This window comes from Triturus cristatus, chromosome 7 (assembly GCF_964204655.1).
Source record: "Triturus cristatus chromosome 7, aTriCri1.1, whole genome shotgun sequence".
Lineage (NCBI taxonomy): Eukaryota > Metazoa > Chordata > Amphibia > Caudata > Salamandridae > Triturus > Triturus cristatus.
The window spans coordinates 54,394,137-54,418,651 of record NC_140590.1 but is presented as its reverse complement, the minus strand read 5'-3'; the positions used below and the strand labels follow the sequence as shown (position 1 = coordinate 54,418,651).

General features: G+C 54.2%; 1 protein-coding gene across 1 annotated transcript in view; it reads right to left on the bottom strand.

The window, feature by feature from the left end:
• ERFL (ETS repressor factor like) overlaps positions 1 to 24,515 on the bottom strand; it is a 378,500-nt gene that overhangs the window by 56,473 nt on the left and 297,512 nt on the right. The window contains exon 3 of the mRNA XM_085614239.1: positions 16,099 to 16,179. Coding sequence (XP_085470365.1) covers positions 16,099 to 16,162 — 64 coding nt within the window. The 5' untranslated portion in view covers positions 16,163 to 16,179. The remainder of the gene's footprint in view (positions 1 to 16,098; positions 16,180 to 24,515) is intronic.

Genomic DNA, 24,515 nt, shown 5'->3' with positions numbered 1-24,515 from the left:
CCCATGGCTGTGCACAGCTGGTGTGTGTAGATGGAGGCGGGGTCTGTTCACAGGCCAGGCCTGGCCCCAGAGTCCTGTGCGCATGACCCATGGCTGTGCACAGCTGGAGTGTGTAGATGGAGGCGGGGTCTGTTCACAGGCCAGGCCTGGCCCCACAGTCCTCTACGCATGACCCATGGCTGTGCACAGCTGGTGTGTGTAGATGGAGGCGGGGTCTGTTCACAGGCCAGGCCTGGCCCCACAGTCCTCTGCGCATGACCCATGGCTGTGCACAGCTGGTGTGTGTAGATGGAGGCGGGGTCTGTTCACAGGCCAGGCCTGGCCCCACAGTCCTCTGCGCATGACCCATGGCTGGGCACAGCTGGAGTGTGTAGATGGAGGCGGGGTCTGTTCACAGGCCAGGCCTGGCCCCACAGTCCTCTGCGCATGACCCATGGCTGTGCACAGCTGGTGTGTGTAGATGGAGGCGGGGTCTGTTCAAAGGCCAGGCCTGGCCCCACAGTCCTCTGCGCATGACCCATGGCTGTGCACAGCTGGTGTGTGTAGATGGAGGCAGGGTCTGTTCACAGGCCAGGCCTGGCCCCACAGTCCTCTGCGCATGACCCATGGCTGTGCACAGCTGGTGTGTGTAGATGGAGGCGGGGTCTGTTCACAGGCCAGGCCTGGCCCCACAGTCCTCTGCGCATGACCCATGGCTGTGCACAGCTGGTGTGTGTAGATGGAGGCGGGGTCTGTTCAAAGGCCAGGCCTGGCCCCACAGTCCTCTGCGCATGACCCATGGCTGTGCACAGCTGGTGTGTGTAGATGGAGGCAGGGTCTGTTCACAGGCCAGGCCTGGCCCCACAGTCCTCTGCGCATGACCCATGGCTGTGCACAGCTGGTGTGTGTAGATGGAGGCAGGGTCTGTTCACAGGCCAGGCCTGGCCCCACAGTCCTCTGCGCATGACCCATGGCTGTGCACAGCTGGTGTGTGTAGATGGAGGCAGGGTCTGTTCACAGGCCAGGCCTGGCCCCACAGTCCTCTGCGCATGACCCATGGCTGTGCACAGCTGGTGTGTGTAGATGGAGGCAGGGTCTGTTCACAGGCCAGGCCTGGCCCCACAGTCCTCTGCGCATGACCCTTGGCTGTGCACAGCTGGAGTGTGTAGATGGAGGCGGGGTCTGTTCACAGGCCAGGCCCGGCCCCACAGTCCTCTGCGCATGACCCATGGCTGTGCACAGCTGGTGTGTGTAGATGGAGGCAGGGTCTGTTCACAGGCCAGGCCTGGCCCCACAGTCCTCTGCGCATGACCCTTGGCTGTGCACAGCTGGAGTGTGTAGATGGAGGCGGGGTCTGTTCACAGGCCAGGCCCGGCCCCACAGTCCTCTGCGCATGACCCATGGCTGTGCACAGCTGGTGTGTGTAGATGGGGGCGGGGTTTGTTCACAGGCCAGGCCTGGCCCCACAGTCCTCTGCGCATGACCCATGGCTGTGCACAGCTGGTGTGTGTAGATGGGGGCGGGGTTTGTTCACAGGCCAGGCCTGGCCCCACAGTCCTCTGCGCATGACCCATGGCTGTGCACAGCTGGTGTGTGGGATGGCGGCTCGTGCAGGGGTTGGCTGCTTGTCCCCAAAGGTCGCTACACCCACAGCTCGCTTGTGGGGGTTGGGGGACACGGCGAGATGCGGTATATCATGCAAATAATCACTGAAAAACTTTGTTAACGAAACTTTATGCTCCCTTTGCTGTTTACTTAAAAAACACTAAGGAACTTTGTTAAAACAGCCCTTAAAGTGCTGATGCGGCTACAACGCAAACCTATAAAATCACTGAAAGGTCATCTCTCAAATGACAACTCACACCCGCCCGACGCTGCTCAACATCTCACAGGACATCACCACTAACATCCCAAATGACATCAGCAATGACATCACGGTACATGAAAAGGGTCATGTGTGATGCACAGCGTGCTCTTGAGGAAAACCATCAGAAATGTTTCAGGACTGCCTACAATGAAATGCACACGCCCAGTTGTATCCGCAGATGGAGCTGGGCCTGAGAGGGGCCCTGTCTACCCCTGGGCCCAGCCCTAGTGCCCCCAGGGCGCCCAGTACCTGCACACAGCCTTCAGCCATGACAGCTGGTTTGGACGGTACCATCCTAAGCTGGGTTGATGCACAGCCTTCCGTTGTGAGACACTGCCACGGTTTTTGCTTTCAATCCCCACCTAAATTGTGAGTCCGCATCATGCCTTCTGCAGTGCTGGCTCTCCATGTTGCTTCTGTGGCTAAGTGTGAACGTGGGAATCCTTACGAGGCCCTACACCCCCCACGTAGCTGCTTTTGGTACTGTCCAAGATGTCTGACCTGGTGTCATCCTACATTCGGTCATGACTGACACACTATTGTTACCCCAAAGTACCAATGTAGGCGCCTCCTTTAGCCACCTAGTCTGTTTTTTCTTTCTGGGTTGATGAGTCTTTCTGAGGCCAGAATGAGGTTTCCAGCGCCTTGATACCCTCCGGTGTGAAAACTGCGCTATAGAAAGCGGCCCAACTAAACTCTCTTTGCTCCAGGCACAAGCCTGCACGTAGATTAATTCAACGTGATGTCACACTTGACAGGGGTGCAGTCTCACTACGATGATGACGTATATTTCACGAGTGCTCAGTGTAGATGCGCAGATCTGTGCCAGGCTATCAGAGTAACCGGTTATGCAAATGGATTAATTTACATTCATTGAATAGCTATGCACTTCCGGTGGATATCCTGAAAACATGAAAGGGCTCCGTCTGCCGGCTCCTCGTGGGTGTATCTATATGACATTCATGGTTCCATGGTCAGGGTGTGGGAAATAGCCTCGGAGGGACCTTGAGCAGCCTTCGTGCGGCCTCCGGCCAGTGGCGGCCCGTGCACCCGCACAGACCATCACATCCAGGTCGGAAACTTTTAAAAGGTGAAACACTTTTTTTTGCATGTACATCAATAAAACATTAATATCAATTATCACATTCGAATAATGCGATTTTTGCCAGTGATCAATATATATTTATACATTCTTCGAGTCTCTGGCAAAATAACATTTGTACGAGGAAGAAGACACGGCTCTTTCCCTGCACCCAGAGCCTCCCCAGTGCTAGGCTCTGTTATCATCCCTGCTCGGTGCTATCTACACTCGACTCATAAGCCTTGAATGGGTAGAAGTAACCAGTACATGGGTCAGTGGCGGGAAGGGCCAGTCCCGGGCACTTGGGTGCTGACTTCAGGGTCTTAGATACAGCTCACCCCCCCAAACCCTGGCCGGGTCCTTTCTGGGGTGCTGCCCCCAACTTCCGGTGGATCCCCAGAGCGCGCGAGGAGGCCGCGCTCCCGGCAGTCCTACTCTGTCGCCTGCCGAGGGCCGATCTAAAGAGTTCATGCCCGCGCCTGTCAGGACCATGCTGGCAAGAAATCAAAACCATTTCTACCTCCAAACCCCTGGTGAAGGAATTGGGGTCTATTCCCCGGTGCACCTTAATGGCGGCAAAGACAGCAATGATGGGAACTCTGAGAGGACTTGTTAACAGAAGTACGAACGTGTCATCATTATTATTATTAAGATTATTACTGGCATTATTATCATTAATAATCTACAATAATCATTCGTAGATTTATTTTTACTACTTTAGTTCGTATCGTTGTTATTTTTATTACTTCTGTTATCGCACTGTTTTGTGTTTCATTGCTCGCGTGGGCAGTAAGAGCTCACGAGCCGCACTTTGCCCTCCTTGAAGTGACCCCTTGTACCCTCCAGGTACATGGCGCTTTACCACCCCCTCGGGGTGTCACCAATATCGGGGTGCAGCGGGGCGAGGCGTCTGTCTCTCGCTGCCTGTCAGAACAGTTACTTCATAAACGTATATTTTGGGTGTATTGGAACACCGGGATATGAAATGTAGAAATACGAACTCGGAAAATGCGGGGGAGCTTCAAACAAAAAACGAGGGAGTTAAAGTTTAAAACCAAACCGAAGAGGAGCATCATGTGGGGGTGTCCTCGCCTCCCGTTTGAGATACATTTCATTTCAAGTGCATAGAAGCGCCGCGACTATGAACTGACCACTTACACAAGAAAAATGCAAAAACGGGACGGGGCGAGTGGGGTTCTGCGCCCAATGAGCCCAAAAAGGCAGAGTCTGACGTAGGCGCGAAGACCCCTCATCTCAACGGAAGTCTGCCGTTCGCGGATGAAACTGTCGCCGGCAGCAGCGCCTTGGAAAGAGCGGACCGCGGAGGGAGCCGGGCTTTCGTTTCCGCGTTTCGAATATTTGATAATTCAGCCTTTTAAAACGGCAGAAACGCGGATGCGCCAATAGTTCGGTTTATTTCGTTCACAGGGTCCCGGTCATTTTAATCCGGAAACATTTTTCCAATGTGGCTTCTAAAGTCGTGATTATTTGGAAACGTCTTTTGTTTGCAACTCCCCGCAGCGATCTAGGTCGCGATACAGCCAACAAATACAATTGATTTTGACAGTGTATTCATTTAACGCGAGATCCTTTATTTTCAGCAACGCCACTCAAATATACAAACAACCAAACGAGATGACAGGGGCGAAGACAACGGCGATATTTCGTTATAAAAATTAAGTAAATCGAAACTAGCGCCTTATATTCGAAGAAATAAAATGTAGCTTCGTGTACAGCCATACAGGGTGTACTCGAGGGAAAGGGGTTAGAAATAAAATATGTAACCAGTAAAATTGTGGCTGAAACGCGCTGGTCGGCGTCGCCGATGCAGACAAAACTGCGCGCGTTTCGGGGGATACAAACGGCGCCGAGAAGAGTGTCCTTTATTGAGCGAAATGAAATAAAACAAAGTTCGTCTCGGAAGTGACGCGAACGGTCCAAAGCCTCCCTTTTAAGCAGAACCCTTTATGTGCGAAACGAAAGGCAACGTGAAGCCTAGGTACACTGACGAAAAACATATAAAGGAAACATACTGAAAATCATTGAAGTCCGCTTTCCCGTGCACGGAGAAAAGCGGAATGTAACTGCATAAAATACAAACTATTCGTACAGCAGGTGCAGTGGCACCAGGCCTCGGCGTGAGTGCACCGCTGCCGCCAAATAGGGTTGCTTTTACTTCCCAGCTGGTATTTTTTTGGTTGCATCCGAGCCCAATGTCCGCGATCCGACACTTTATACGAGGAACAAATAATAAATACAAATCTTTTACCATAGGATAATTTAGCAATTTAATCGGGTTTCTCCCCACCAGCAGGCAGGCGCTTCCCCTTTGCTGTTCAGATTGTGGGCTCTGTCCCCTCGTGCAGAGGTCGGGGGGGGGGGGGGGTGTTAACAGACACCCAGGACACGCAAGGACGGCGGGTGAATCTTGCATCTGGAGGACACATGCGCCCGGATTTAGCGGAGGGTCGTTCTGTCGGTTTAAAGTGCCGCTGCTCCGTCCTTGTCTCCCTAACACAGTTCAGTGGCTGAAAAGTGCTCCAAGTAGCCTGATTTTTGTCAGTGACTGAGCCGCGTGACACCCGCCTGACACGGTAACCCCAGCCGCCCGCTGTATCCATAGCGCACTGTGTATCCCTTCGGCTACAACAGGGGTCCCCCGATATCCACTGAGCCTGTGTCACTATCCAGCCCTGTGCTACCCCGCTGCTTCATGCTTCCAGAGGTACCCCAATATCCACAGCTCCCCCTGTGCACTTGCACCTCTGATGCACCCCTGTTTTATACTGCCACAGGTGCACCCAGACGTCCACAACCCCCGGTGTCCCCAGCGCCTCCTTGGCACCGCTGGCGCACCTAGGCACCCGTGCCCTCCCAGCTAGCTACAGGTGTCCCAGATGTACAAAGGACTCGACTGTACCCAGGGCACAAGTCCTAAAAACAGAAGTGGGAAACACCAACCAAGTTAGGCAATACGCAAGTGGCAACATGGTGTGTGACATCACAGCGCATGCCATCACAGCCCATCATACGTGGCATCACAGGACGGGCCATCAGCTCTTACACATTTGTTTAGCCGGCCTGTCACGAGTACATTCAAGTGCATCACGAGATGTAACAAATTAGATTTTGCATTGAGGTTTTGCCCAAAAAAATGATGCAACCCCTACACAAAATCTGGGTGTCAACTTACACATCTTTTTAAAACTCTGCCACAAAGAAACAGGCAACAAGGAAACACGTGTCATCAAATCTATTCCACTCTATTGGCTGCAAATTCTGCATTTTTAAAATATCTTATGAGGTGAAGGTACCTGCTGCAGAGATCTTTGTGTGCCCAGCCAATCCCAGGGAATCACAATAAAGGTAAGATAACTCTGGAGGTTAATGCACTTGCTGGAGAGATCAGTGTTTTGTGTAACCCAGTTTGAAATCAAAGTAGCAGAGAAGGTTAATGCATCTGCTGCTCAGCGCATCATGCAACATGCAGATGAAAGATATTTATTTGCTGCAGAAAGGAAAGTGAGTTACTCTTCGAACACAGAGATCCCGTTGTCACTTGCAGTGCATGAATTGTCATCCTTCATATATAGCACAGTGAGCTACGAAGGACACGGGGCTCCCACACCTCACTGCCCAATGTAAAACATCCTGTACATTGATTTACACACACATATGATTTATTGTCATATAATGTGTACATGTGATATAAAGCGCTTTGACACCCTGCATTGGATGAGTAGTGCTGTAAAAAAAAGTACAACAAAAAAATAGTGGTATTTCAATTGTTATTTGTGTAAATACTGGGACAGACCGACACATCTGACATCCTTACAGTGCGCGCATATCTCTTATATAAAAGCACTGAACAAAGTCAAGCCATGCCCCTCTTAAGTACCTGTGAGTAATAGCGAGCCCTGTGCCTTTGTTTCCACTGCATTGCATTTAGGTCTGAGGCTCTACATACCTCCCAAGCCAGGATACGTCAACAAAAGGAGGCATGATGGCCCCTTAACTTCGGCCTTTGTTTTGTGCCCAGCTGGAATTTAAAATAACAAATCCCCCTCGCTGCTGCAGGAGGCACTGAATGTATCTGAAAATGACACCAGGACAAGTTCAATATATTTCATGGGGAGTGGATGGCATCTATCAGGTGAAAATAGTAGGTAGACATCATCAACCCATGTGTACCCCTGACTTGTGCCCTGACTGTAGCTACAGGTGCCTCATCCGTTGTGCCACAAGTTTCCCAGCCACACCCAGCATCCTCTAGCCCCCCCCAGGAGCCCCTGCCGCTCCAGGTGTTCTCGGCTACCACTGCGTACCTGCACCAGCTGCAAGTGTCCCAATCTGCACCGTGTACATGCAGCCACTCCATATGTCCCCAGCTGCACTGTGTACAAGCAGCCACTCTATGAGTCCCCAGCGGCCCCGTGCACCTGCAGCAGCTCCATGTGTCCTCAGGTGTCCAGTGTACCTGAAGCAGCTCCATGGGTCCCCAGCTGCCCGGTGTATCTGCCCCAGCTCCAGCTGTCCCAGCTGCCCCTGTCTATCTGCAGGTGCTTTGTGTCCCCATCTGCCCTGTGTATCTGCAGGTGCTCCAAGGGTCTAGAGCTGCCTCTGTGTATCTGCAGGTGCTCCTTGTTTCTCCAGCTGCTCCTGTGTATCTGGTGTATCTGCAGGTGATCCATGTTTCCCCAGCTGCACCAGTGTATCTGCAGGTGCTCCATGTGTCCCCAGCTGCCCCTGTGTATCTGCAGGTGCTCCATGTTTCCCCAGCTGCCCCAGTGTATCTGCAGGTTCTCCATGTGTCCCCAGCTGACCATGTATATCTGCAGATGCTCCATGTGTCCCAGCTGCCCCAGTGTATCTGCAGGTGCTCCATGTGTCCCAGCTGCCCCAGTGTATCTGCAGGTGCTCCATGTGTCCCCGGCTGACCTTGTGTATCTGCAGGTGCTCCATGTGTCTCAGCTGCCCCAGTGTATCTGCAGGTGCTCCATGTGTCCCCAGCTGCCCCAGTGTATCGGCAGGTTCTCCATGTGTCCCCGGCTGCCCCTGTGTATCTGCAGGTGCTCCATGTTTCCCCAGCTGCCCCAGTGTATCTGCAGGTTCTCCATGTGTCCCCAGCTGACCATGTATATCTGCAGATGATCCATGTGTCCCAGCTGCCCCAGTGTATCTGCAGGTGCTCCATGTGTCCCAGCTGCCCCAGTGTATCTGCAGGTGCTCCATGTGTCCCCGGCTGACCTTGTGTATCTGCAGGTGCTCCATGTGTCTCAGCTGCCCCAGTGTATCTGCAGGTGCTCCATGTGTCCCCAGCTGCCCCAGTGTATCGGCAGGTTCTCCATGTGTCCCCGGCTGACCTTGTGTATCTGCAGGTGCTCCATGTGTCCCCAGCTGCCCCAGTGTACCTGCAGGTAATCCAGGTGTCCCCAGCTGTCCCTGTGTACCTGCCCCAGCTCCAGGTGTGCCCAGCTGCCCATTTACCTACAACTTCTCCTGCTGCCCATCAGCTGCCCCTGTATACCTGCAGGAGCTGCAGGTGTACCCAGCTTCTGTGTATCTGCGGATGCTCCATATGTCTCCAGCTGCCCCCTGTATCTGCAGCCACTCCTGGTGTCCCGAGCTGTTAATGCGTACCTGTAGCTACTCCCACCTTCTATAGCTGCACTCATGTACCTGCAGCAGATCCAGATGTCCCAAGATGCCCATGTGTACCTGCAGCTACTTCATGTGTCCCCAGCTGCCCACGTGTAGCTGCAGCTACTCCAGACATGCCCAAAATACCCCTGTTTATCTGAAATTACTCCAGCTGTCCCCAGCTGACCCTGTGCATCTTCACCTGTTCCAGGAGTCCTCAGCTGCCCCCCTGTACCTGAAGCAGCTTCAGGAGTCCCTATCTGTCCCCGTGTACCTGCCCCAGCTCCAGGTGTCCCCAGCTGCCCAGTTTACCTGGAGCTTCTGCTCCCCGTCATCTTCCCATGTATACCTGCAGCAGCTGCAGGTGTCCACAGCTTCCCCTGTGGATCTGCAGGTGCTCCATGTTTTCCCAGCTGCCCCTGTAGATATTCAAGTGCCACAGCTGTCCCAGGTGTCGCCTAGTTACCCCCTCTCTCCCTTTTCCAGCTGTCCCCAGCTTCCCCTGTGTATCTGCAGCTGCTCCATATGTCCCCAGCTGACCCTGTGTATCTGCAGGTGCTCCATGTGTCCCCAGCTGCCCCTGTGTATCTGCAGGTGCTCCATGTGTCCCCAGCTGCCCCTGTGTATCTGCAGGTGCTCCATGTGTACCCAGCTCCCCCTGTATATCTGCAGGTGCATGTCTGAACTGGGGTGGCAGAGTGGGCTAAAGAACGGTGATGGATCAAACCCAGATCTGATGACTGGGTGTGAGTGTTTGATTGGTTCTGATGCTCCGTCCATCACCACCCCCTTTTGTACCGCTTTGTTCGCCATAAGTTGGCAGGGTATGCTCAGACGTGAGTCCCTTGCTCACTTTGCCACTGGATTCAAGCAAGCCTGGCTGAAGACAGCTGAAATGCCAGAAACCGGTCCTAGGAAGCTTGTTTCCGGTCCAGGGAAGGCATGGCTTGGCAGTTCGGGCTGGACTGTTCCCATGAGGCACAGGGTCAGACTGATTTGCATATGGCCATGTCTGAACTGGGGTGGCAGAGTGGGCTAAAGAACGGTGATGGATCAAACCCAGATCTATTGACTGGGTGTGAGTGTTTGATTGGTTCTGATGCTCCGTCCATCACCACCCCCTTTTGTACCCCCCTGTACCTGAAGCAGCTTCAGGAGTCCCTATCTGTCCCCGTGTACCTGCCCCAGCTCCAGGTGTCCCCAGCTGCCCAGTTTACCTGGAGCTTCTGCTCCCCATCATCTTCCCATGTATACCTGCAGCAGCTGCAGGTGTCCACAGCTTCCCCTGTGTATCTGAAAGTGCTCCATGTTTTCCCAGCTGCCCCTGTGTATCTGCAGGTGCTCCATGTTTTCCCAGCTGCCCCTGTAGATATTCAAGTGCCACAGCTGTCCCAGGTGTCGTCTAGTTACCCCCTCTCTCCCTTTTCCAGCTGTCCCCAGCTTCCCCTGTGTATCTGCAGCTGCTCCATATGTCCCCAGCTGACCCTGTGTATCTGCAGGTGCTCCATGTGTACCCAGCTCCCCCTGTATATCTGCAGGTGCATGTCTGAACTGGGGTGTCAGAGTGGGATAAAGAACGGTGATGGATCAAACCCAGATCTGATGACTGGGTGTGAGTGTTTGATTGGTTCTAATGCACCGTCCATCACCACCCCCTTTTGTACCGCTCTATTTGTCCCCATCTGCCCTGTGTATCTGCAGGTGCTGCAAGCGTCTAGAGCTGCCCCAGTGTATCTGCAGGTGCTCCCTGTGTCCCCAGCTGCCCCTGTGTATCTGCAGGTGCTCCGTGTATCCCCTGCTGTCTCTTTGTATTTGCTCGTGCTCCATGTGTTTCCTGCTTACCCTGTGTATCTGCAGGTGCTCCATGTGTCCACAGCTGACCCCGTGTATCTGCAGGTGCTCCATGTGTCCCCTGTTGCCCCTGTGTATCTATAGATATTCAAGTGCTTCAGCTGTCCCAGGTGTCGCTCAGTTATCCCCTTCTCTCTCTCTCTACCAGGTGTCCCCAACTGCCCATGTGTGGCCTCTTGTGCTCAGTGTCCCTAGAGACCTCGTGTGCCTCTTGTGCTGAGTGTCCCTAGAGGCCTCGGCACCTCTTGTTCTGAGTGTCCCTAGAGGCCTCGGGCCTCTTGGGCTGAGTGTCCCTGGAGGCCTTGGGCGCCTCTTGTCCTGAGTGTCCCTAGAGGCCTCGGGCCTCTTGGGCTGAGTGTCCCTGAAGGCCTTGGGCGCCTCTTGTCCTGAGTGTCCCTAGAGGCCTTGGGCGCCTCTTGTCCTGAGTGTCCCTAGAGGCCTCGGGCCTCTTGGGCTGAGTGTCCCTGGAGGCCTTGGGTGCCTCTTGTCCTGAGTGTCCCTAGAGGCCTCGGGCCTCTTGGGCTGAGTGTCCCTGAAGGCCTTGGGCGCCTCTTGTCCTGAGTGTTCCGAGAGGCCTCTTGTGCTGAGTGTCCCTAGAAGCCTCAGCCGCCTCTTGTGCTGAGTGTCCCTGGAGGCCTCTTGTGCCTCTTGTCCCTAGAGGCCTCGGTGCCTCTTGTGCTGAGTGTCCCTAGAGGCCTCCGGTGCCTCTTGTGCTAAGTGTCCCTAGAGGCCTCGGTGCCTCTTGTGCTGAGTGTCCCTAGAGGCCTCCGGTGCCTCTTGTTCTGAGTGTCCCTAGAGGCCTTCGATGCCTCTTGTTCTGAGTGTCCCTAGAGGCCTCCGGTGCTTCTTGTGCGGAGTGTTCCTAGAGGCCTCGCCACCTCGTGTCCTGAGTGTCCCTAGAGGATTTGGGCGCCTCTTGTTCTGAGTGTCCCTAGAGGCCTCCAGTGCCTCTTGTGCTGAGTGTCCCTAGAGGCCTCGGGTGCCACTTGTCCTGAGTGTCCCTAGAGGCCTCGGGCACCTCTTGTGCTGAGTGTTCCTAGAGGCCTCGGGTGCCTCTTGTGCTGAGTGTCCCTAGAGGCCTCAGGCGTTTCTTGTCCTGAGTGTCCCTAGAGGCCTCGGTGCCTCTTGTCCTGAGTGTCCCTAGAGGCCTCAGGCGTTTCTTATCCTGAGTGTCCCTAGAGGCCTCGGTGCCTCTTGTCCTGAGTGTCCCTGGAGGCCTCAGGCGTTTCTTTTCCTGAGTGTCCCTAGAGGCCTCGGTGCCTCTTGTCCTGAGTGTCCCTAGAGGCCTCAGGCGTTTCTTGTCCTGAGTGTCCCTAGAGGCCTCGGTGCCTCTTGTACTGAGTGTCCCTAGAGGCCTCGGTGCCTCTTGTCCTGAGTGTCCCTAGAGGCCTCAGGCGTTTCTTATCCTGAGTGTCCCTAGAGGCCTCGGTGCCTCTTGTCCTGAGTGTCCCTGGAGGCCTCAGGCGTTTCTTTTCCTGAATGTCCCTAGAGGCCTCGGTGCCTCTTGTCCTGAGTGTCCCTAGAGGCCTCAGGCGTTTCTTGTCCTGAGTGTCCCTAGAGGCCTCAGTGCCTCTTGTACTGAGTGTCCCTAGAGGCCTCGGTGCCTCTTGTCCTGAGTGTCCCTAGAAGCCTCAGGCGCCTCTTGTGCTGAGTGTCCCTGGAGGCTGCTTGTGCCTCTTGTCCCTAGAGGCCTCGGTGCCTCTTGTGCTGAGTGTCCCTAGAGGCCTCGGTGCCTCTTGTGCTGAGTGTCCCTAGAGGCCTCGGTGCCTCTTGTGCTAAGTGTCCCTAGAGGCCTCGGTGCCTCTTGTGCTGAGTGTCCCTAGAGGCCTCCGGTGCCTCTTGTTCTGAGTGTCCCTAGAGGCCTTCGATGCCTCTTGTGCTGAGTGTCTCTAGAGGCCTCGGTGCCTCTTGTGCTGAGTGTCCCTAGAGGCCTCGGCACCTCTTGTCCTGAGTGTCCCTGAAGGCCTTGGGCGCCTCTTGTCCTGAGTGTTCCGAGAGGCCTCTTGTGCTGAGTGTCCCTAGAAGCCTCAGGCGCCTCTTGTGCTGAGTGTCCCTGGAGGCCTCTTGTGCCTCTTGTCCCTAGAGGCCTCGGTGCCTCTTGTGCTGAGTGTCCCTAGAGGCCTCCGGTGCCTCTTGTGCTAAGTGTCCCTAGAGGCCTCGGTGCCTCTTGTGCTGAGTGTCCCTAGAGGCCTCCGGTGCCTCTTGTTCTGAGTGTCCCTAGAGGCCTTCGATGCCTCTTGTTCTGAGTGTCCCTAGAGGCCTCCGGTGCTTCTTGTGCGGAGTGTTCCTAGAGGCCTCGCCACCTCGTGTCGTGAGTATCCCTAGAGGATTTGGGCGCCTCTTGTTCTGAGTGTCCCTAGAGGCCTCCAGTGCCTCTTGTGCTGAGTGTCCCTAGAGGCCTCGGGTGCCACTTGTCCTGAGTGTCCCTAGAGGCCTCGGGCACCTCTTGTGCTGAGTGTTCCTAGAGGCCTCGGGTGCCTCTTGTGCTGAGTGTCCCTAGAGGCCTCAGGCGTTTCTTGTCCTGAGTGTCCCTAGAGGCCTCGGTGCCTCTTGTCCTGAGTGTCCCTAGAGGCCTCAGGCGTTTCTTATCCTGAGTGTCCCTAGAGGCCTCGGTGCCTCTTGTCCTGAGTGTCCCTGGAGGCCTCAGGCGTTTCTTTTCCTGAGTGTCCCTAGAGGCCTCGGTGCCTCTTGTCCTGAGTGTCCCTAGAGGCCTCAGGCGTTTCTTGTCCTGAGTGTCCCTAGAGGCCTCGGTGCCTCTTGTACTGAGTGTCCCTAGAGGCCTCTTGTCCTGAGTGTCCCTAGAGGCCTCAGGCGTTTCTTGTCCTGAGTGTCCCTAGAGGCCTCCGTGCCTCTTGTCCTGAGTGTCCCTAGAGGCCTCAGGCGTTTCTTGTCCTGAGTGTCCCTAGAGGCCTCTGTGCCTCTTGTCCTGAGTGTCCCTAGAGGCCTCGGTGCCTCTTGTCCTGAGTGTCCCTAGAGGCCTCAGGCGTTTCTTTTCCTGAGTGTCCCTAGAGGCCTCGGTGCCTCTTGTCCTGATTGTCCCTAGAGGCCTCGGTGCCTCTTGTACTGAGTGTCCCTAGAGGCCTCGGTGCCTCTTGTCCTGAGTGTCCCTAGAGGCCTCAGGCGTTTCTTGTCCTGAGTGTCCCTAGAGGCCTCGGTGCCTCTTGTCCTGAGTGTCCCTAGAGGCCTCGGTGCCTCTTGTCCTGAGTGTCCCTAGAGGCCTCAGGCGTTTCTTGTCCTGAGTGTCCCTAGAGGCCTCGGTGCCTCTTGTCCTGAGTGTCCCTAGAGGCCTCGGTGCCTCTTGTCCTGAGTGTCCCTGGAGGCCTCAGGCGTTTCTTTTCCTGAGTGTCCCTAGAGGCCTCAGTGCCTCTTGTGCTAAGTGTCCCTAGAGGCCTCGGTGCCTCTTGTCCTGAGTGTCCCTAAAGGCCTCGGTGCCTCTTGTCCTGAGTGTCCCTAGAGGCCTCAGGCGTTTCTTTTCCTGAGTGTCCCTAGAGGCCTCGGGCGCCTCTTGTCCTGAGTGTCCCTAGAGGCCTCTGGTTCCTCTTGTGCTGAGAGTCCCTAGAGGCCTCCGTGCCTCTTGTGCTAAGTGTCCCTAGAGGCCTCCGTGCCTCTTGTGGTGAGTGTCCCTAGAGGCCTCGGGCACCTCTTGTCCTGAGTGTCCCTAGAGGCCTCCGTGCCTCTTGTGCTGAGTGTCCCTAGAGGCCTCCGTGCCTCTTGTGCTGAGTGTCCCTAGAGGCCTCTGGTTCCTCTTGTGCTGAGTGTCCCTAGAGGCCTCAGTGCCTCTTGTGCTGAGTGTCCCTAGAGGCCTCGGAGCCTCTTGTCCTGAGTGTCCCTAGAGGCCTCGGTGCCTCTTGTGCTGAGTGTCCCTAGAGGCCTCGGTGCCTCTTGTCCTGAGTGTCCCTAGAGGCCTCGGAGCCTCTTGTCCTGAGTGTCCCTAGAGGCCTCGGTGCCTCTTGTGCTGAGTGTCCCTAGAGGCCTCGGGTGCCTCTTGAGCTGAATGTTCTCAGAGGCTTCGGTGTCTCGTGCGCGCCTCATGTAGCGAGTGTCTCCCGTGACCCAGGTGCACGCCGGACCCGTGCACATCCACTGTCCCCCGCCTGTTCGGGTGCCCCGAGTACACCTCGGAGTGACGCGTGCACGCCCACTGTCACCCGCCGGTTCAGGTGTCCGGAGTACTGCTCTGGGTGACCCGTGTACTCCCACTGCCCCCCCACCCCCCGCGGGTTCTGGTGACCCGAGTACACCTCGGGGTGACCCGTGCACGCCACTGTCACCTTTAGGTTCAGGTGCCCCTAGTACAGCTCGGGGTGACCCGTGCACGCCCACTGTCCCCCAGGTGCCCCGAGTACACCTCGGGGTGAACCGTGCACCCACTGTCCCCCGCCGGTTCAGGTGTCCCAAGTAGAGCTCTGGGTGACCCGTGTACTCCCACTGCCCCCCGGCGGGTTCTGGTGACCCGAGTACACGCCGGGGTGACCCGTGCACGCCCACTGTCACCTTCCGGTTCAGGTGCCCTTAGTACAGCTCGGGGTGACCAGTGCACGCCCACAGTCCCCCAGGTGCCCCGAGTACACCTCGGGGTGAATCGTGCGCACCCACTGTCCCCTGCGACCACTTTTTTCTTGTCACCCCTCTTCAGTTTTAACTCTTCCTTCCTGTTTATTTCTTTTTAATTGTTACCTTTGTTCTACTTTGTTTTCTATCTATGTTTGTCGCCCCACACACTGTCACTCTTTCCTTACCCTCTCTTACACCCCTCCTTCGTGCGCTCCATCCCTCCTCTCTTCTCTCTCAAGTCATTGCTGCGTCCTCTCTCGTTGACTCCTGTCCCTGCTGTTGGGTGTCTCAGAACAAACCCCGAGTAACTCTACTACAGAAGCAGTTCCAGCGGTGTCACTACCGTTGTCACGTGACAGAGCTCGCGCGCACGCACACCGACACGCGCGCACCTGTCTGGAGCTGGCTAGCTGTGCCTTGCGTGTCTCTCCCCTTCTGTCTTCCTTTCTTGTCTTCTTGTCTCTTCCTCGCCCCTTCCCGACCACACATACCCTCCCTCGTATTATTTTACTCGTTAGTATGCATTTCTTATCGCATCTTCCTTCTCTTTCTTAAATTTTGTTTGGGTCTCTTCACGCATTTTTCTATCCCCGCTAACCCTCCCCGTCCATTTTCTTTATCTTCTTTTACTCTGCGTTTTATTTATTATTCAGTCTCTTCTATAGTTGTCTTTCTCTCTTTTGTGCTTTCGTTGGTTTTATTGTCTCTTCATCCCTTTCTTTTCCCACCCTCCTTTTGCTTCCTCCACACCTGTCCTTTTTCTTTACTCTGCCTCCTTCTTAGCGCCCCCTCCTCGGGTTCTTTCTTTTCCTTTTTTCGTCCACGATCCCTTTACCATGTGTCTTTCCTCTCCGTTCTTTCTCCCCTCTCTACGCTTCTCTTTCTCGGCTTCCTTCTTTGTGTCCTTGCCTCTGCAGCCCTCCATCCCTTGCCGGGTCATTTCTCGCCCCTCTATCTTCCAGATACACACGTGCATGCCTCTTCTTCTTGCAGATAAGTAAACAATAAACTCCGACAGACATGTCTACAGCTCATCCCATGCCTCTGTCCACCACAGCCCCCTCAAGCCCCCTCCAGCCCCCCAGCTTCACCGGTGCTGAGTAGTTTGTAAATAAAAGGCCTGTACCTGGAGTCCAGAGAGCCGGCATGGAGGGGGCCAGGAGCAGATCCGAGACACAGCTGCAGTCCATGGTGTCCAGGCTCCCACCTGCGAGGGTGCAGGGAGGGAAGGAGAGAGGAGGGGAGGTGACACCGGGGAGGGGAGAGGGGGCGTGAAGGAGAGGAGTAGAGAGACAGAGAAGGAGAGGCAAGTATCAAAGAGCGAGGGGTAGAGAGAAAAGGGCGAGAGAAAGGGACACGAAGGCGAGGAAGTGGAAGGAAGGGCGAGGGGGCGCCGTAGGAGGAAGGACAAACAGAAAGCGGGGAGGGAAAGCGCGGGAAAATAAGAAGAGAGAAGGAAACATGATTGGAGAAACGCCCCACTCCCCAGTAAAGGAGAGAAGAGGGCATCGTGATAGGAGAGGGCGGAGAGACGGAGAGCGTGGGGAAATATGAGAGAGGGGAGGCATGGAGGAAGAGGTGGGACATGGATCAGAGAGAGAGTGAGAGCGAGAGAGGGGGCCAGGTGAGATCAAGAAAGAGGGGCGAGGGGAGGTGGGGGATAACACATGATGGCAAGTGGGAGAGAGAGTAGAGTGCAGAAGAAAGAGGGGAGAACGGAGGCGGGAGTGAGTGAGAGGCAATGCCCACAGAGGGTCCGCACGGGGCAGCCACGAGAGGAGAGGAGATAGGCCGAAGGTGTGATGGGAAAGTTGTTAAAGTTTATGGAGTTTGGAGTTAGGAGGGTGAAGTGGGCGGAGGTCAAAGCAGACGGGTGGGATTTGGGTTTTGGGGATAGAGGCAAAAGGAAACAAGAGAGAACAGAAACAATACGTTAAATAGAGGTGGCATATACACCCTACCGCGCAAAGCAGCTGTTGCTGAGGGAGCAGAGCCCCCTTTCTGAGCTCCCCCCCACTTTGTGTTGGACAGCTTCATCCCCGCGCAGACCCTCATCTCACAGCAGCCGCCTGCCTTAGGACTTATCCTGTTCGACACCCATGCCCCCCCCCCCCTTTGCCGCCTTGCAGGGTGGGGACCTAAAAAAAGTCATGTGCAGTGTCCGAAGCCTTCGCAGGTACGCCCTCCCCCCCCCCCCCCCCCGCGTCACTCCTAGGGGCAGTGAGTGTCCTCACCCCCCGTGCTGTGTCTAAGTCCTCTCAGCTCCCGGCCTTTTCCTCTCTTACCTAATGCCCCAGGGGGGAGTGGGGCTTCTCACCCCAGACCTTCGTTTGGAGTCTGCCGCCCCCTGTTCTCGACTGTCCTTACCTCATGCCCCTCTCTCCGGACCCCCTTGCGGAGTCTGCAGCCCCCAGTTCCTGGCTGTCCTTACCTCATGCCCCTCTCTCCAGACCTTCATGCGGGTTCTGCAGACCCCAGTTCCCGACTGTCCTTACCTCACGCCCCTCTCTCCAGACCCCCGTGCCGAGTCTGCAGCCCCCAGTTCCCGGCTGCCTCCCCGGCTGCACACGGGTCTGCCTCTTCCACAGTTATTTTGTCTAGGCGCTACTCGCCCCCTCCCCCCCGAAGGGGAAGAAGGAGGCGCTGGTACTTTGCCCGGTGCTGCCCCCATCTCCTACCCTCCGGCTCCAGGTCACCTGAGAGCGCCGAACCCCCCAATAATCCTCATTCGTGGCAGATGGGACGGGGGGGGGGGGGGGGATAGGCCGCGGAGGGCCCTGCCGGAGGAATCTTTACACTGGAGTGTGGTGGGGGAATGACTTATTTATCTATTCACCCCCCAGACCTGGAATAAGGAGCCTCGGAAGACACCCTCCCCTTCCTCGCCGGGCTGCTTAAAGAGCTGAGAAGGGTTTGAGGCTAAAAAGGGGGTGGGGGGCGGTTCGCTGGCGAGCCGAAGGAGCGTCTCACTTCGTCTTCATTAACAGGAAGGACGGCGATTTGTACTTCTTGTTATTCCGCTCCCAGCCCCTCCCCCACCACCCACAACCCCAGATGGGGGGAGGGGGGGCACCCCCGTGCAGTGGAAGCCTGTAGACACCCGGGCGGGGAATAATTCAGGATGTGGTCCGTGTATAATTGTTGTTATTGCTATTACTGCATGCCACTTTTACCCTTGACCTTTGGCACCCAGGAGTGCCCCCCCCCTCCTTTGAGTGCCTCCATTTAGGCCAGTCGACCTCTGCAAGACAGGCCTCTTGTCTCATTTCGCAACTCCGAATGCACCCAATCTGATCTAAAACATAGAACAACAGCCCCCTCTGGATTAACTACAGACCATCCGAGGACAGTAGCCCCCCCCCCCCCCCCCCCGCCGCTTAACGACAGACCATCCCTGAACCGTAGCCCCCCTGGTTTGTTTTCAACCTCGGGACATCAGTGTATATATATATATATATATATATATATATATAGATATATATATATATATTTAATTTCAGGACCCTGGACAGCAGCTTCCCCTTTTAACTCTAGAATCGAGGACAGAAGCTCCCTCTTTTTTTAACTCCAGACCCGAGGACAACAGCTCCCCCTTGTTACAGCCGCTCCCTCTTGTTTCACTACAGACCCGAGGACAGCCGCTCCTTAACTCCAGACCCGAGGACAGCAGCTCCCACTTGTTTTTTTTCAAAACTCGGGACATCAGTCCATTCGTGTTTAATTTCAGGACCCTGGACAGCAGCTCTCCTCGTATTTAACTCCAAACCTGTGGACAGCAGCTCCCTCTTGTTTGCCTCCAGACCAGAGGACAGCAGCTCCTTCTTGTGTAAGTCCAGACCCGATGACAGCAGCTCCCACTTGTTTGTTTTCAAAACTCGGGACATCAGTCCATGCGTGTTTAATTTCAGGACCCTGGACAGTAGCTCCCCTCGTATTTAACATCAAACCCGTGGACAGCAGCTCCCTCTTGTTTACCTCCAGACCCGAGGACAGCAGCTCCCTCTTGGTTTTTTTCAAAACTCGGACAGCAGTTTATGCGAGTTTAATTTTCAGGACCTTGGACAGCAGTTGTCTCTTGGTCAATTTTAGGACCACGGAGAGCATCTTCCGCAGTTAATGTCTGAATCCTGGACAGTAGCTGTCTCGTGTTTAATTTCAGAACCAAGAACAGCAGCACTCTCTTCTTTAACTCCAGAGCAGAGAATAGCGCCCCCCATATTTAACCTCAGAATCGAGAACAGCAGCCCCTCCGGTTCAACTACAGTCCCCCAAGGGACAGCAACCCCCTCTGGTTTATCTCCAGACCTCCAAAGAACAGCAGCCCCCTCTACTCTACTCCAGACCACCCCGAGCATAGCAGCCCCCTCTGGTTTTACTCCAGAACCAAGGACAGCAGCTTATTCTTCTTTAAACTCCAGAACACGAACAGCTCTACAGCAGCCCCTTCTGGGGGATATTCAGACCTCTGGACCCCAGCCCTCTTATTTTATTTGAGTGCCCTAGACTAGAGCGTCTCCCTTCTTTGTACCTTCAGGACCCTGGACAGCAGCACACCCTGTTTAATTCAGAGCCTTCGACAGCATTGAACTCTGGTTTAGTTTCAGGACTTTGGAGAGCAGCTCCCGCCTGTGTAACTCAAGAACACAGGGCAGCAGCTCCCGCCTGTGTAACTCAAGAACACAGGGCAGCAGCTCCCGCCTGTGTAACTCAAGAACACAGGGCAGCAGCTCCCGCGTGTGTAAATCAGGAACACAGGAGAGCAGCTCCCTCTTGTTTAACTACAGCCCCGAGGACAGGAGCTCCCTATTGTTTAACTACAGACCCGAGGACGGCAGCTCCCCCTTGTTTAACTACAGACCCGAGGACAGGAGCTCACTCTTTTGTAATCACAGAATCGAGGACAGCAGCTCCCTCTCGTTAAAAGTCAGAACCCTGCACCAGAGCGCCCCCCTTTCCTTATTTTCAGAACCCAGGACAGTAGTTCTCAGGGTTGGATTGGCATTAGAAATCGGCCCAGGCACGCTGGAAAAAGAGTGGCCGACATTTGCATATTGCCTTTCCGTAAAACTCTGCTTTGGTGAAGTTTTATAAACATCTGGAAACAAGGGAGGCCACCTCTGCTCAGGCCGCTGGCACCGGTCAGTACGCACACATTAATTGGCTGCACCAGCGAGAGAAAGGGAGTGACACCTGTGTCCGTTGATAAAAAGGAGGTAATGGACGCCCATCTTCCTCCACAAAGGCCACTCAGGGCCCCACTGGGCCGCTGGCAACATCTGAACTCACCAGACACGGCCCAAATCGGCCCGCAGTCTGCCAAAAGAGCAGCCCACAGCTGGAATTTACCAATCCAACCCTGGTGGCTCTCCCAGAGGACTGCACTTCTGGAACCCTGTACCCTGGATTACTGACTTCCAGGGGCACTCACCACCCCATCAGAGAAGAGGGTAACCTCACATCCCAAAGTAAGCCCTTGACCAACCGCACTCCAACGCCCCCAACACCCCCAACGGCGGCAGCTTCCTTGCTCGTTAATCGTAACATTTTCCCCCTCGCACCTTTTACCCCTCCTTCGTGTTAGTGAGTCTTTCTCTTTCTAATCAGTGACAGGTGTCATCTCTTCCCTCTCTCCTTCCAGTCAGCCCTCTCCTTCGTGTCAGTGAGTCTCTCTCTTTCTTATCAGTGACAGGTGTCATCTCTTGCCTCTCTCCTTCCAGTCAGCCCTCTCCTTTGTGTCAGTGAGTCTCTCTCTTTCTTATCAGTGACAGGTGTCATCTCTTCCCTCTCTCCTTCCAGTCAGCCCTCTCCTTCGTGTCAGTGAGTCTCTCTCTTTCTAATCAGTGACAGGTGTCATCTTTTCCCTCTCTCCTTCCAGTCAGACCCCTCCTTCGTGTCAGTGAGTCTCTCTCTTTCTAATCAGTGACAGGTGTCATCTCTTCCCTCTCTCTTTCCAGTCAGCCCTCTCCTTCGTGTCAGTGAGTCTCTCTCTTTCTAATCAGTGACAGGTGTCATCTCTTCCCTCTCTCTTTCCAGTCAGACCTCTCCTTCGTGTCAGTAAATCTTTCTCTTTCTTATCAGTGACATGTCATCTCTTCCCTCTCTCTTTCCAGTCAGACCTCTCCTTCGTGTCAGTGAGTCTCTCTCTTTCTAATCAGTGACAGGTGTCATCTCTTGCCTCTCTCTTTCCAGTCAGCCCTCTCCTTCGTGTCAGTGAGTCTCTCTCTTTCTAATCAGTGACAGGTGTCATCTCTTGCCTCTCTCTTTCCAGTCAGCCCTCTCCTTCGTGTCAGTGAGTCTTTCTCTTTCTTATCAGTGACAGGTGTCATCTCTAGCCACTCTCCTTCCAGTCAGACCTCTCCTTTGTGTCAGTGAGTCTTTCTCTTTCTTATCAGTGACAGGTGTCATCTCTTCCCTCTCTTTTTCTAGTCAGACCTCTCCTTCGTGTCAGTGAGTCTTTCTCTTTCTAATCAGTGACAGGTGTCATCTCTTGCCACTCTCCTTCCAGTCAGACCTCTCCTTCATGTCAGTGAGTCTTTCTTCTTCTAATCAGTGACAGGTGTCATCTTTTCCCTCTCTCTTTCCAGTCACACCTCTCCTTCGTGTTAGTGAGTCTTTCTCTTTCAGTGACAGATATCAGGCCTTCTCTCTCGCTCTCTTTCTCTCTCTCTTCAGTCAGCCCTCTCCTTTGTGTCAGTGAGTCTTTCTCTTCCTTACCAGTGACAGGTGTCATCTCTTCCCTCTCTCCTTCCAGTCAGTGCTCTCCTTCGTGTCAGTAAATCTTTCTCTTTCTTATCAGTGACATGTCATCTCTTCCCTCTCTCTTTCCAGTCAGACCTCTCCCTTTGTGGCAGTCACTTCTCTCAGCCGTCCAGGTCCTCTTCTTTCAATGGCTGCATTTCCAGTGAGTTCTATGACCACGCTAGCTCTCACTGATCATAGTGCCTGTCTGACCTCTCAGTTTTAGCGAATCTGTTTCCTAAGAAGTGACCGGTATCAGGAGCCTGCACCCTCTCTGTTTTCAGTAAGAACGTATGCTTTCTAGCGCCCCTTGCTGCCAGCACACTGTGTATTCAGTGAGCTTCTCGCCTTCCTAGCAATATCTCCTGTAAGCAAGTGGCCACTCTTTTTGCTTTTGTGAGTCTGTCTTATTTCTAGCAGTGACTACTATAAGCAGATTGCCACTCTGCATTTTCAGTGAGTCCTTCTCTCTGTAGCAGTGACCTCTGTCAGAACTCAGAACTTTCCCACCCTGTGTTTGCAGTGAGCCTGCCTCTTCAGTAGCAGTGACTGGTGAAGTGCCTTGCCTCCTTCTGTATTTTCAGTGAGTCTCTTTCTCCATACAAGTGACGGCTACCACCATATTGCCCATCTGTGTTGTGAGTGGGTCCGTCTCTATCGTACAACTAAGAGCTATAAACCTGTTGCCCCTCTCCAGTTCCAGCGAGTTTGTCTCTCTGCCAGGGATTTTTGTATGATTCTTTTCTCTATTTCCTGTACTGAGTGTGTCTCTTCCTGTAAACACTTATTTCTTTTATTTCAGTGAGCCTGGCCATCCATGCCAATGGTGAGATTGTCGAGTGTGTTCTCCATGTCCTGGGACAAAGGGGCTGTACTGGGCAGTATCAGCACGAGGCACTGTCCTCCTTCCTCCCTGTCCCAGAACCCTGGCTGCTGCTTGCACAGGTTAGCCCTGGCCCCAGAGTTTCCTTCACTCGCCAGTGGTAGCTGTGGTTGAGCAGTCAAGACTTCCTCACGGATGGTATAGTAGTTCTGGCTGCTCGCTGACCCCGAACAGTATTTTAAGTTGTCTGGTGGCTCCACAGGCTGATGTGTTCATCACAGAGATCTGTGTTTAATGACCTCATGTTCAGAGATTCTAGTCATGGTGCCTACACACTGCCTTTCATCCTCACTAGGCCGGCACATTGAATACCAACGCGCTGGATAACAATAAACATATATTATAGAGCATCGAGAGGCACCACGCCTGTGTGTGTATGTATATTCTCTCTCCCTCTCATTCTTCTGTTTCTCCTCCCCCTCTCCCTCTCTCTCCTCTGTTTCTCCATCCCCCTATCCCCCCCTCTCTCTCTCTCTCACTATTTCTCCCTCTCTCTCTCTCACTCCCTCCAAAAATGTAGCACTAGTGGTGACTTTTTCTGCCAAGGGGTTCCTTCATTCTGTGGTGACCACTTCAGCCTCAGAGTTACGGTGAAAGACCATGACTTTGCAACAGTGTTCTCAGTGACTCTGCCTTTTTCATATCAGTGACTACCGCCAGTATTTTCAAACTTTGTTTTGGTAAACTTGCCTCATTCCTTTGGAGACCAGGTATCAGCAAGTTACTCCCTGTGTTTTTGTTAAGTGTGTCTCCTTCCTGTTATTGAGAATTGCTAGCCCTTTGCTGCTGTGCTTTCACTATGTATGTATGTCTATATCCTGTCAGTGAGAGTGGCCCACTTGACTCTCCTTGTTGTCAGTGAGTGTGGCCAGCCCTTTACTCCCTCTGTTTTCGTTAAGTGTGTCTCCTTCCTGTCAGTGAGTATTGCTAGCCATTTGCACCTGTCTTTTCATTGTGTGTCTCCTTCCTGTGAGTATTGCTAGCCCCTTGCTCCTATGTTTTCAGTGAGTATGTCTATTTCCTTTGAGCTCTCCTTCCTGTCAATGAGTGTGGTCAGCCCTTTACTCCCTGTGTTTTCATTAAGTGTGTCTCCTTCCTGTCAGTGAGTATTGCTAGCCTCTTGCTCCTGTGTTTTCAGTGAGTATGTCTATTTCCTGTCAGTGAGTGTTCAGAGAGTGTGGCGAGCCCTTTACTCCCTGTGTTTTCAGTGTGTCTCCTTCCTGTCAGTGAGTATGACTGCTGGTTTTCTCTTTCTTGTCAATGAGTGAGGCATGTCTTTTGCTTCTTGTCTTGTTAGTCCTTATGCCTCCTTTCTTTTCATGAGTGCAGCTCCCAGTGGCGTAACGAAAGTTCAAGGGCCCCCCTGCAATATACACGGAGGGGCCCCCCTCTGGATTTATTCCGGAGCGCACAGGCAGAAGTACTGTCCCGAGGGGGCCCCCTACATCTCGGGGGCCCCCCGCACTGCGGGGGATGCGGGGGCCTGTGTTACGCCCGTGGCAGCTCCACCTTTGACCTCCTAGCTGTCAGTGACTCTTGCCAGCCATTTGAGTGTATTTGCTGTGAGTGTGGCCTGCCCTTGGGCCTCTGTCGGGGACCTGCTGTCCTCTTGCTGCTTCCTGTCTGTTGTCACTTAGGGGCATATTTATAAGGGCTTTGCGTCATGCTTGCACCACGCAACATGGTACACGTGTAACACAAAACTAGAACTCAGATTTTGTTTTCGCGTGGCTTTGAATGGCTTCAGAAATCTGGAGTAAGGCCACGTAGTGCAAATCACTGTGTTACCTTACTCTGCGCAAGGGAGGCCTGCCATGGGCAGTGCAGTGGGTGTTCCCACGCAGCTCCCATCGTTTTTGACGCATTCCCAGATTTACAAGGACTTGCAAGCCTGTGAATGCGCTAAAAAGATACGCCTCCCC